This window comes from Bufo bufo, chromosome 5 (assembly GCF_905171765.1).
Source record: "Bufo bufo chromosome 5, aBufBuf1.1, whole genome shotgun sequence".
In the NCBI taxonomy this organism is placed as follows: domain Eukaryota; kingdom Metazoa; phylum Chordata; class Amphibia; order Anura; family Bufonidae; genus Bufo; species Bufo bufo.
Window position 1 is genome coordinate 217,888,044 of NC_053393.1, and position 13,820 is coordinate 217,901,863.

The 13,820-nt window shown below is 43.2% G+C and overlaps 1 protein-coding gene across 1 annotated transcript in view; it reads right to left on the reverse strand.

The window, feature by feature from the left end:
- Window positions 1-1,373: 1,373 nt before the first annotated feature.
- Window positions 1,374-13,820, reverse strand: part of EXOSC7 (exosome component 7) — a 41,670-nt gene continuing 29,223 nt past the window's right edge. Inside the window, exons 6-8 of the mRNA XM_040433604.1 lie at window positions 3,139-3,262; window positions 2,774-2,929; window positions 1,374-1,521 (exon numbers count right to left, since the gene is read on the reverse strand). Of these exons, the coding sequence (XP_040289538.1) occupies window positions 1,417-1,521; window positions 2,774-2,929; window positions 3,139-3,262 (385 nt within the window). The 3' untranslated portion in view covers window positions 1,374-1,416. The remainder of the gene's footprint in view (window positions 1,522-2,773; window positions 2,930-3,138; window positions 3,263-13,820) is intronic.

Here is a 13,820-nt window from a genome sequence, read left to right on the forward strand (position 1 = left end):
GACCACTGCAGCCAATCTTTTGCTTCAGCTGTACTAGCGTTGGCAATGTGACATCATCGCTGTTCTTTTGCGCCACTTTTTTGATCTCATACAACCACTATGGGGCAGACTTACTAATAGTGCCATACTATGCACTGTCTAAGAATACGAATCACAGTCCTAATATTAGACAAATTTACTATACTGGCACATGTACCTTTGGAGTATCGAAAATCCTTAACCAGATTTACGATAGAATTCCGTTCGTGTGGCAAAAATTTTGTCCGTGCACAAAAAAAAAGAAAAAAAACAAAAACAAAAAACTTGTCTAGTTTAAGTTTACACCACCTATAAATTGGCCTAGTTTCAATATATGCAAAAAATTTTGGTGCATTTAGGCCATGCCCCCTTGTTGGGTGAATTGTAAATACTTCGTAAAGAGTGTAAAACAGCTAGTAAATGTGATACAAAGAATGCACACTAGCTTTTTGGCACAAAATGGGCCAAAAAATGGTGCATTTTCAATAGCAAATCTGCCCCTATATTTTTTTTTTTACTGTGTGGAAACTGTGTCATTTTGCACTGGAGTAAACGAACAAACTGGTTGCTGTGCTATAGCAGATGGACAATGAATTCCTAGTAACAAGTCTATCTCATAGGCTTCTACTGTTCAGCACAGAGCACGAGTGAAGCTATATGGAGAACAGAAAAGGGGGCATCATGATTTGAGCAGTGTAACATGGGATTATGTGGTATTGGATTTACTGGATCAGTATTGCATTTTGGATACTATATGGCTTCAGGACTGTAAGGATTTGGCGCATTTGGGTCAAGCCATGGTCAATTGTCTTAAAAAGTGTTCATTATATTACTGATTCCTCTATTTACTGTAAAGGAACTCTAGGGTGGAGGATTTATCAAGCTCTGAAACTCCACAATTCTGGCTTCAAAAAGTTGCAACTTTTTTGGGCTTATTTGTAACATTTTGCATTTTTCTAACACCCATTTAAGCTTTGAAAGGTGGGTGGAAATGTGGACAAGGTTAGCTTATTGAGCTGATTAAAGCCAGATTTATCAACTGGGCCTATCTTACTGCAGTAAAGGGGAGGTGTAGAGAATGGACAAGACATCTCAAGACACAAAGAAGTGTTACATGTAAAAGTGCACCAAATGCAAACATTGGGCTACATTTGATAAATGTGCACAAATTATGAAAATGCAGACTCCTGCAAAACTGATAAATCTCCCCCTATATTCCAAGACATCTATTTCTACATGCATGAGTCAATACCTGACTGTCAAGACCACAGAAGATTTTATATAAAAAGCTTACAAACAAAGACTGACCACAAATCGACAAATAAAAGCCAAGTCTGGGAATTTGTATTTAAAAAATAATAATCTTTATTGCTTTTCCAAATACACTGCTCAGACTGTTCACCGTAGGAAGCCAATCTTTTGCCTGTTCTTCCCTAGGCTTTCTTCTTGGTTTAATACACTCTGTAAGGACAAGTGTAAGAACTTTGCAACTCGCTTCCCCGTCTAAAAGTGGAAGAAAAATATAAAAAAGTTTCAGTACCGGTGCTACACATGTTCAAATTCATGTTTAGCGGGATTGTCCCACTATGAAAAATAAATGCTGGTTAGAAAAAGATGCTTCTAGTGCACTGATTCTTCTTGGCATGTTGAGCATGTGCAACAAACACACACCAGGGGGCGCCATAACAAGTATGTCTGCATTATTTAGCAACGGGAGAAATGTTTTAATGATTCCAATTGAAAACATGATCTAACAAAGTAAGTTAAGGGAGTTATCCTTTTTTATCTCAGCATGCCCACAGTGCCCAGACTTACAAGAAATTACTTATGGTGTACTCCCCAGTCTAATTCCGTTGCGGGCACTTCCGGGATTATGTGCCATACATTGGGCATGTGCTCTTAGCCCAGTTTCATCCTCCAATGTACTGGGTTTGTGAACATTGTGGGTTCAAACCAGGCTAGGATTACATACCCAATGTACGGCATGTTATTCCGGAAATGCCTGCAACGGAATTAGATCGGGGAGTGCAGTGCTTGCCCGGTAAGGGATTATACATCATCATAAGTCTGGGCAAAAAACAAACAAAAAACAAACTTTAATAAATATTTTTGGGACAACCCCTTGTTGTTGTCCTTCTAACTCTGTAAGGAGCCACAATACGGTCATTCAATGATCTCCAATTTGAGCGAGAACTTTGGATTCTATGCATCTTTGTACGGCATGCGTTTGTGTCAAATATTTAAAGGGGTTCTTCGACTTTTTCTATTTGATGATCTATCCTTTGGATAACTCATCAGCATCTTGGACCCCGCCAATGAGTGTCAGACGGCAGCGGACCCCCGCTGATCAGATACTGATGACCTATCCGAAGAATAGATCATCAGTAAGAAAAAGGCAGAGAACCCCTTTAACTGAAGTAATCCTGTTCCTGTGGACAGAATGCTGCTTCGTCTATCAGCGCATGTGCAGAGCAGTCTCACTGCATCAGCGCATGCGCCAACAGATGAAGGAGCACTACTCCTATGCTTCTATTTTTGGGACAGGAAGTTTCAGCAGTAAGATGAACGTGAAATCAGTAGAAGTAGAGATATTTTGGAGAGGCATGTCACGTGACAAGTTTCAGAAGGCAGCAAATCCACAGTCCTTTGAAACGGCAAGTATAATGGAAAGTTAGTATTTTCCACAGTCCTGGAAAATACCTTTACCAATCCTATAGAGAATTTACAGATCATGAAGACAAGATTACACCCTTACCTCAATCATTTCGAAGATGCTTTCTGGATCCAGACTTCCCTTGCCTATTTTTTTCATACAAGTCAAAGTACCCTTGCTTGTCACAGAGATAAGAAGACTTGCCAAAGAACAGGCTTCTTCTTGCAATGTGGCATCTACTACATGTCGGTGACCAATCTGAAAAAAAAAAAAAAAAAAAAAAAAGGGACAACCTTTAAGAGATCACTCAGAATGTCTTCCCACTCCTGGCATTTTTATATAGAAGATAAGATCTCCTTCAGTAGCACCACTTGTCCAACCAAGAACATGCTAAAGAATGCAAAGCCTAAACAAGGCTATTCTCTCGACTGGTATTTTTGTATAGAAGTATAGTATATTATACTTACTCGGCTTAGTGTGACAATACAGGGGACATGCTCTACATTCAGCCGCACGCAGTCATAAGGATCATCAGAAAGTTCAATGTCTTTGGATCCCTCATCATCTTCCAGTACACGTACTTTAGGTATCCTAATTATTAAATCACATATAGTCAGCAAGTGTACTGCCATATAGATACCGTATTTATAAACTTTACATCCCTATAACTAGGGCGACATTGTAATTCAATATTTTGAAGAATGTACACCTTTGAGGGCAATTTTTTATGTTTGCATTTTACTCATTTCAGGTTAAAAATTGTTCTTTTAATTGGTCTTTATTAAAAACATTTAAGCCGTTCTGTCACAAAGGGTTAACCGTCTAGCTGTGCGAATCCTACTTTCACTTTGTGCCAGTCATCAATAACCACATTCTTATCAGTAAGATGAGAATTGAGCAAAAAATGAGTGTTTATAAAGGTCAGAGATCCGAGAGGAGCCATCAGCAGAGCTGCCTGACGTAACTCTTCTAATAGAGAATCTCAAAGATGCACAGACAAGAATTAACATTTTTAAATAAAGACGAATAAAAAAATAAAAATAAAAATAAAAAGTTTTTTAGCTCAAAATAAGTATAAAATGAATTGTTCCCAAAGGCGTGCACATCTTTTAAAGGGGCTGTCTCATCATGAACAATGGGCGCATATCGCTCAATTCCCCCACTGTCTTATAGGTGCGGGTCCCACCTCTGGGACCAGCACCTATATGTAGAACGGAGTCCCGCATGTGAAGGATCATGGCGCATGCGCAGCCGCCCTCCATTCATTTTCTATGGGGCCGGCGAAAACGTCAGACCCATAGAAATGAATTGGAGCGGGGGCCGCACATGTGCGGTACACTCCCATTTACTTCTATGGGGAGCCGGCTTGCGGGGCTCCGTTCTCGAGATAGGTGCGGGTCCCAGCACCTATAAGACAATGGGGGCATATCCGAGCGATATGCCCCCATTGTCTATGATGAGACAACACCTTTAACCTTGTGGCTCATTTTGGCTTTGAGGACACAACATATTTTTTCGATTTTTATTTTGTCTCACTGCAACTTGGGAAACCTAGCTTTTGTATTTTTTCCCTCACTGATGTTGCCATATTGAAATGTTTCATATTTTTTTTTTGTACATAGCATTTATTTTTTTATTTATTAAAAATTTAGTTTTTTTACTATTTTAAGTGGAATGTACAAGAATTCTGGCTGGACACGGGTGTGGGTTTACAAAGAAATATTCTGTGGTTATTTCTCTGCATTTCCACACCAAACTCCAATTGTGTTAGTTGTGTTATTTTGCCCCGATCTCTCCCCTTGCAATCTACACCAAAACATCTGCAGAAACAACTGACATGCTGTGGATTTCTGAAGGCGCACTGCAGGTCAATCTCTGCACTCCAAAAAAAAAAAAAAAAAAAAAAAAAAAAAAAAAATACACAAAGCAGGTGTAGGTAGCCCTAAAGGCGACCTGTCACCAAAAAATGCAATGCAATTTGAAAGCAACATGTTATAGAGCAGGAGAAGTTGGCCAGATATTTTTATATATTATATATATATATATATATATATATATGCATACACACATACATACATACATACATACATACATATACACACACTGCTCAAAAAAATAAAGGGAACACAAAAATAACACATCCTAGATCTGAATTAATTTAATATTTTTCTGAAATACTTTGTTCTTTACATAGTTGAATGTGCTGACAACAAAATCACACAAAAATAGAAAAATGGAAATCAAATTTTTTAACCCATGGAGGTCTGGATTTGGAGTCACACTCAAAATTAAAGTGGAAAAACACACTACAGGCTGATCCAACTTTGATGTAATGTCCTTAAAACAAGTCAAAATGAGGCTCAGTAGTGTGTGTGGCCTCCACGTGCCTGTATGACCTCCCTACAACGCCTGTGCATGCTCCTGATGAGGTGGCGGACGGTCTCCTGAGGGATCTCCTCCCAGACCTGGACTAAAGCATCTGCCAACTCCTGGACAGTCTGTTGGTGGATAGAGCGAGACATGATGTCCCAGATGTGCTCAATTGGATTCAGGTCTGGGGAACGGGCGGGCCAGTCCATAGCATCAATGCCTTCGTCTTGCAGGAACTGCTGACACACTCCAGCCACATGAGGTCTAGCATTGTCTTGCATTAGGAGGAACCCAGGGCCAGCCGCACCAGCATATGGTCTCACAAGGGGTCTGAGGATCTCATCTCGGTACCTAATGGCAGTCAGGCTACCTCTGGCGAGCACATGGAGGGCTGTGCGGCCCTCCAAAGAAATACCACCCCACACCATTACTGACCCAATGCCGAACTGGTCATGCTGGAGGAAGTTTGCAGGCAGCAGAACGTTCTCCACGGCGTCTCCAGACTCTGTCACATCTGTCACGTGCTCAGTGTGAACCTGTTTTCATCTGTGAAGAGCACAGGGCGCCACTGGCGAATTTGCCAATCTTGGTGTTCTCTGGCAAATGCGAAACGTCCTGCACGGTGTTGGGCTGTAAGCACAACCCCCACCTGTGGACGTCGGGCCCTCATATCACCCTAATGGAGTCTGTTTCTGACCGTTTGAGCAGACACATGCACATTTGTGGCCTGCTGGAGGTCATTTTGCACGGCTCTGGCAGTGCTCCTCCTGTTCCTCCTTGCACAAAGGCGGAGGTAGCGGTCCTGCTGCTGGGTTGTTGCCCTCCTACGGCCTCCTCCACGTCTCCTGATGTACTGGCCTGTCTCCTGGTAGCGCCTCCATGCTCTGGACACTACGCTGACAGACACAGCAAACCTTCTTGCCACAGCTCGCATTGATGTGCCATCCTGGATAAGCTGCACTACCTGAGCCACTTGTGTGGGTTGTAGATTCCGTCTCATGCTACCACTAGAGTGAAAGCACCGCCAGCATTCAAAAGTGACCAAAACATCAGCCAGGAAGCATAGGAACTGAGAAGTGGTCTGTGATTACCACCTGCAGAACCACTTTATTGGGGGTGTCTTGCTAATTGCCTATAATTTCCACCTGTTGTCTATCCCATTTGCACAACAGCATGTGAAATTGATTGTCACTCAGTGTTGCTTCCTGAGTGGACAGTTTGATTTCACAGAAGTGTGATTGACTTGGAGTTACATTGTGTTGTTTAAGTGTTCCCTTTATTTTTTTGAGCAGTGTATATATATATATATATATATATATATATATATATATATATATATAAATTCAGAAAAATGAGCGGCACTCCAAAGGATAAAAGCAGTGAACCCTTTATTCACACCGGTGGTGCAACGTTTCGGCTCTAGTCACGAGCCTTCCTCAAGCAAAGATACAACTCAAATAACAGTGATTATATAGGGAATACAGATCATGTGATCACAAACCAATGGGTGTGTTCAACAAATAATAACAATACATAAAAATAGTTTGCAGTGAATACACATAATACCTTATAGTGTAGATAATTATGCTAGTCATCATTAATAAACAGTGATGTGTACTAAGCAAAAAACATGTGTACAGATCGGGTACATAGACACGATCAAATAATGTGACAACATATGATATATTCATTATACATAAGTGTATGCAGGGGGAGGAGCAACGGGGTAATAACGCAGGACATACCCATCCAGCAAGGAGGCTCATTCAGCGCCGTGGAGTCGGCGTTGTGGATATCATTCTGCGCAGGCGTGGCAGCGCACCAATAGCGAGTACTCAGCAGACCAGGAGTGTCACACGTCATCACAGTGGGCCGACCTCCCTGCGTCAGGTCTGTTGGGTACATGCTTCAAAGATATCCCTGAGTTCTCATGCCCACCATTGTCATCATATCGCCGATCCCGGAACCTGCGTGACCAGTTGGTCAAGGCAGATATTGGCTCCAGGGGATCTTTGAAGCAAACCAAATTGACTCAGTCTGGCTTAGGTTGTTTTCCCTGCCTAAACTGCGTTAACTGCAGATATATCCGCAAGGGAAGGTATTTTGTACACCCCAATACCGGTGTGTCCTACAGCATTTTATTCCATCTGACTTGTGATTCTAACCATGTCATCTATGTGTTGTCTTGCCCATGTAATTTGCTTTATGTGGGTGAGACAACAACTGAATTAAAGACCCGCCTCAATAATCACCGCCTCAGTATACGTAAAAAACGGCTGGATTTGCCAGTAGCAAAACATTTTACTGAGGCCACACACAAAGAAAGTGATTTGAGGTGCTGGATCCTGGATCATATACCCCAGCCTCGTCGAGGTGGGGATAGATCCAGGATACTTAAACGCAGAGAGTTGAGCTGGATCCACAAGCTGGACAGCTTGAAGCCGAAGGGCTTGAACGCTGATTACAATTTTGGGGATGTTTTGTGAGGGTTGGTTTGCCCCCTTTGCATTTCTGGATACTGTCTCGTCTTATTGTGTACATACTCAGAGAGTTATACAACTCACACTATTCCTATCCTAATGTTTTTCTCTTTTTCTTTCTTTAGATCACTTATATCCTGCACTTTGGGGTATGGAACATACGGCTGGAGTATTCGCAGCATACCACAGAAGGGGTTCATTCTATTGTATTTACAATTACATTTGGTTTAGTTCTGTTGTTGACAGGCATGGCAGGCACCGTGAAATGACACACATGTAATTTTCATTGACAGTCTATTAAATCCTTTTTTTTTTTTTTTTTTTTTTGTCTTATATACGTTTTTTGTTGTTTGTTATTGGGAGCTGAACTTTATACGCTTTTGCAGCATCTGTTGGCCAGCTTGAGGAGATCCCTCTCGGGCAGGATGAGAGGTTGGTATCCCTGGCGTTATCCCTGCAGGCACTGCGGTCCCCGTGACTGCGGTGGATTTTCTGCCATGGTGGGGCATATAGGCACCCTATTAAATGGGTTTCCTTTTGCCCTTCTCCAACCTCCTATGCCCGTTTTTGTCTTTGGTTGGATGCGATTTGCATAGTGGCCCCTTAAGGGCAGCTCTCCAGTAACAAAGATGGCGCGTCCAGCTCGATTCACCACCGAGCATGCGCATAGGATTATACACTGTGCCCTTCTGGGAGGATGTCTGCAGTGACGCAGGGAGGTCGGGCCCACTGTGATGACGTGTGACACTCCTGGTCTGCTGAGTACTCGCTATTGGTGCGCTGCCACGCCTGCGCAGAATGATATCCACAACGCCGACTCCACGGCGCTGAATGAGCCTCCTTGCTGGATGGGTATGTCCTGCGTTATTACCCCGTTGCTCCTCCCCCTGCATACACTTATGTATAATGAATATATCATATGTTGTCACATTATTTGATCGTGTCTATGTACCCGATCTGTACACATGTTTTTTGCTTAGTACACATCACTGTTTATTAATGATGACTAGCATAATTATCTACACTATAAGGTATTATGTGTATTCACTGCAAACTATTTTTATGTATTGTTATTATTTGTTGAACACACCATTGGTTTGTGATCACATGATCTGTATTCCCTATATAATCACTGTTATTTGAGTTGTATCTTTGCTTGAGGAAGGCTCGTGACTAGAGCCGAAACGTTGCACCACCGGTGTGAATAAAGGGTTCACTGCTTTTATCCTTTGGAGTGCCGCTCATTTTTCTGAATTTATCTATCAGGGAAACTAATCCACTCCCTTTGGGACGTGCACCCGCCTTTTCCCTTTGGAGCCAGTGCCGCCATTTTTCTTTCTATATATATATATATATATATATATCTCTCAACCAATCTTGTGGGAAAAGATTCAATAAAAACCTGTAATTTTTATATTTATGTCTTATCTTTGTATAAATTACAAATATATATCCATCTGCTCTACAACATGGGGCTATCAGATTGCATTGCATTTTGTGGTGACAGGTCCTCCTTAAAGGGAACCTGTCATGGCTTTATGTAGTGACAGAGCCCACTGATTTCAGCAGTGTGTCACTTACGTCTGAGGATGTAGCCCTGGAGAACTCACAGAATTCAGTGTACGGCCACCTCTGCTAGACAGGAGTCTCATGTATGCTTGAGCTGGGGGATCCCATTGGCCTCCAGCCCCTGATTGACAGCTTTCTCCCTATTACTATGAACCAGTATATGGGCATAGGGAGCCTGCATCTGAGAATTGTACTAGATTTTTTCCTTACAGTGCTGACATGGTGCTGCAATGAATAAACTGGGTTCTTCACAACAAAACCATCTGCACTTAAGTGACACAAAGCTCAAATCATCTACTTTTTGCTCATTGTTGCCCAAAAGGGATGCAAGGGAAAAGTGAAGCCGACTACAATGTCCATTAAATCAAAGCCGGCCATGCCATGTTGTTTGATAAATTTGGCTCATCTTTAAACATACCCATATTTTTCGCCCATCTAGCACTCTTGCACCCCTCCAATCTATCCTTAACTCTGCTGCCCGACTAATCCACCTCTTACCCTGTTACTCCTCTGCCTCTCCCCTCTGCCAATCCCTTCACTGGCTCCTCACTGCCCAGCGAATTCAGTTCAAAATACTAACAAATACATACAAGGCCGTCCATAACCTGTCCCCTCCCTACATCTCTGAGCTATTTTCCCGATACACCCCCACACGCAATCTCCAATCCTCACAAGACCTCCTTCTCTCCTCTCCTCTTATCACCTCTTCCCACAATCGCCTCCAAGATTTCTCCCGTGCATCCCCCAGACTCTGGAACTCGCTACCCCAACATATCAGACTCTCACCTACAGTGGAATCCTTCAAAAGAAACCTGAAAACCCACCTCTTCAGACAAGCCTACAACCAGTGACCCTGCTGCCTCTATAGCGCCATGACCAACTTCACCCGCACCTACTGTGTCCTTCTCCCATACCATGTAGATTGTAAGCCCTCACGGGCAGGGCACTCTCTCCTACTGTACCAGTTTGTAACTTGTCTTGTTTATGATTAATGCAATTGTCTGTATTATGTATGTATACCCCTTTTCATATGTACAGCGCTATGGAATGAATGGCGCTTTAATAATAAATAATAATATAAGACGCACCCTCACCAAAGTTGGAAGAAAGGACTGGGGGGGGTAATTCACATTGGGCTCTGATCGGAGCCATGTCCTATTATTGTCCGCATTACAGACAAGGATAGTACTGTTTGATTAACCACCTCCGGACCGCTGTACGCAGATTCGCGTTCCGGAGGTGGCAGCCCTGCGCTCAGCGACGCATATACGCGTCATCTCGCGTGAGCCGGGATTTCCTGTGAACGCGCGCACACAGGCGCGCGCGCTCACAGGAACGGAAGGTAAGAGAGTTGATCTCCAGCCTGCCAGCGGCGATCGTTCGCTGGCAGGCTGGAGATGTGTTTTTTTTAACCCCTAACAGGTATATTAGACGCTGTTTTGATAACAGCGTCTAATATACCTGCTACCTGGTCCTCTGGTGGTCCCCTTTGTTTGGATCGACCACCAGAGGACACAGGTAGCTCAGTAAAGTCCCACCAAGCACCACTACACTACACTACACCCCCCCCCCCCGTCACTTATTAACCCCTTATTAGCCCCTGATCACCCCTGATCACCCCATATAGACTCCCTGATCACCCCCCTGTCATTGATTACACCCCTGTCATTGATCAACCCCCTGTAAAGCTCCATTCAGATGTCCGCATGATTTTTACGGATGCACTGATAGATGGATCGGATCCGCAAAACGCATCCGGACGTCTGAATGAAGCCTTACAGGGGCATGATCAATGACTGTGGTTATCACCCCATATAGACTCCCTGATCACCCCCCTGTCAAGCTCCATTCAGATGTCCGCATGATTTTTACGGATCCACTGATAGATGGATCGGATCCGCAAAACGCATCCGGACGTCTGAATGAAGCCTTACAGGGGCGTGATCAATGACTGTGGTTATCACCCCATATAGACTCCCTGATCACACCCCTGTCATTGATCAACCCCCTGTAAAGCTCCATTCAGATGTCCGCATGATTTTTATGGATGCACTGATAGATGGATCGGATCCGCAAAACGCATCCGGACGTCTGAATGAAGCCTTACAGGGGCATGATCAATGACTGTGGTTATCACCCCATATAGACTCCCTGATCACCCCCCTGTCATTGATTACCCCCCTGTCATTGATCAACCCCCTGTAAAGCTCCATTCAGATGTCCGCATGATTTTTACGGATCCACTGATAGATGGATCGGATCCGCAAAACGCATCCGGACGTCTGAATGAAGCCTTACAGGGGCGTGATCAATGACTGTGGTTATCACCCCATATAGACTCCCTGATCACCCCCCTGTCATTGATTACACCCCTGTCATTGATTACCCCCCTGTAAAGCTCCATTCAGATGTCCGCATGATTTTTACGGATGCACTGATAGATGGATCGGATCCGCAAAACGCATCCGGACGTCTGAATGAAGCCTTACAGGGGCATGATCAATGACTGTGGTTATCACCCCATATAGACTCCCTGATCACCCCCCTGTCATTGATTACACCCCTGTCATTGATTACCCCCCTGTAAAGCTCCATTCAGATGTCCGCATGATTTTTACGGATGCACTGATAGATGGATCGGATCCGCAAAACGCATACGGACGTCTGAATGAAGCCTTACACGGGCGTGATCAATGACTGTGGTTATCACCCCATATAAACTCCCTGATCACCCCCCTGTCATTGATCACCCCCCCTGTCATTGATCACCCCCCTGTCATTGATCACCCTCTGTAAGGCTCCATTCAGACATTTTTTTGGCCCAAGTTAGCGGAATTTTTTTTTTTCTTACAAAGTCTCATATTCCACTAACTGTCAAAAAAATAAAATCTCACATGAACTCACCATACCCCTCACGGAATCCAAATGCGTAAAATTTTTTAGACATTTATATTCCAGACTTCTTCTCACTCTTTAGGGCCCCTAGAATGCCAGGGCAGTATAAATACCCCACATGTGACCCCATTTCGGAAAGAAGACACCCCAGGTATTCCGTGAGGGGCATATTGAGTCCATGAAAGATTGAAATTTTTGTCCCAAGTTAGCGGAACGGGAGACTTTGTGAGAAAAAAAATAAAAAATATCAATTTCCGCTAACTTGTGCCCAAAAAAAAAAATTTCTATGAACTCGCCATGCCCCTCATTGAATACCTTGGGGTGTCTTCTTTCCAAAATGGGGTCACATGTGGGGTATTTATACTGCCCTGGCATTCTAGGGGCCCCAAAGCGTGAGAAGAAGTCTGGTATCCAAATGTCTAAAAATGCATACGGACGTAATATCAAATATCTTGGTCAAATGCCAACTTTGTATAAAAAAATGGGAAAAGTTGTCTTTTGCCAAGATATTTCTCTCACCCAGCATGGGTATATGTAAAATGACACCCCAAAACACATTCCCCAACGTCTCCTGAATACGGAGATACCAGATGTGTGACACTTTTTTGCAGCCTAGGTGGGCAAAGGGGCCCACATTCCAAAGAGCACCTTTAGGATTTCACAGGTCATTTACCTACTTACCACACATTAGGGCCCCTGGAAAATGCCAGGGCAGTATAACTACCCCACAAGTGACCCCATTTTGGAAAGAAGACACCCCAAGGTATTCCGTGAGGGGCATGGCGAGTTCCTAGAATTTTTTATTTTTTGTCACAAGTTAGTGGAAAATGATGATTTTTTTTTTTTTCATACAAAGTCTCATATTCCACTAACTTGTGACAAAAAATAAAAACTTCCATGAACTCACTATGCCCATCAGCGAATACCTTGGGGTCTCTTCTTTCCAAAATGGGGTCACTTATGGGGTAGTTATACTGCCCTGGCATTCTAGGGGCCCAAATGTGTGGTAAGGAGTTTGAAATCAAATTCTGTAAAAAATGACGAGTGAAATCCGAAAGGTGCTCTTTGGAATATGGGCCCCTTTGCCCACCTAGGCTGCAAAAAAGTGTCACACATCTGGTATCTCCGTATTCAGTAGAAGTTGGGGAATGTGTTTTGGGGTGTCATTTTACATATACCCATGCTGGGTGAGAGAAATATCTTGGCAAAAGACAACTTTTCCCATTTTTTTATACAAAGTTGGCATTTGACCAAGATATTTATCTCACCCAGCATGGGTATATGTAAAATGACACCTCAAAACACATTCCCCAACTTCTCCCGAGTACGGAGATACCAGATGTGTGACACTTTTTTGCAGCCTAGGTGGGCAAAGGGGCCCACATTCCAAAGAGCACCTTTCGGATTTCACTCGTCATTTTTTACAGAATTTGATTTCAAACTCCTTACCACACATTTGGGCCCCTAGAATGCCAGGGCAGTATAACTACCCCACAAGTGACCCCATTTTGGAAAGAAGAGACCCCAAGGTATTCGCTGATGGGCATAGTGAGTTCATGGAAGTTTTTATTTTTTGTCACAAGTTAGTGGAATATGAGACTTTGTATGAAAAAAAAAAAAAAAAAAAAAAAAAAAAAATCATCATTTTCCACTAACTTGTGACAAAAAATAAAAAATTCTAGGAACTCGCCATGCCCCTCACGGAATACCTTGGGGTGTCTTCTTTCCAAAATGGGGTCACTTGTGGGGTAGTTATACTGCCCTGGCATTCTAGGGGCCCAAATGTGTGGTAAGGAGTTTGAAATCAAATTCTGTAAAAATTGACCTGTGAAATC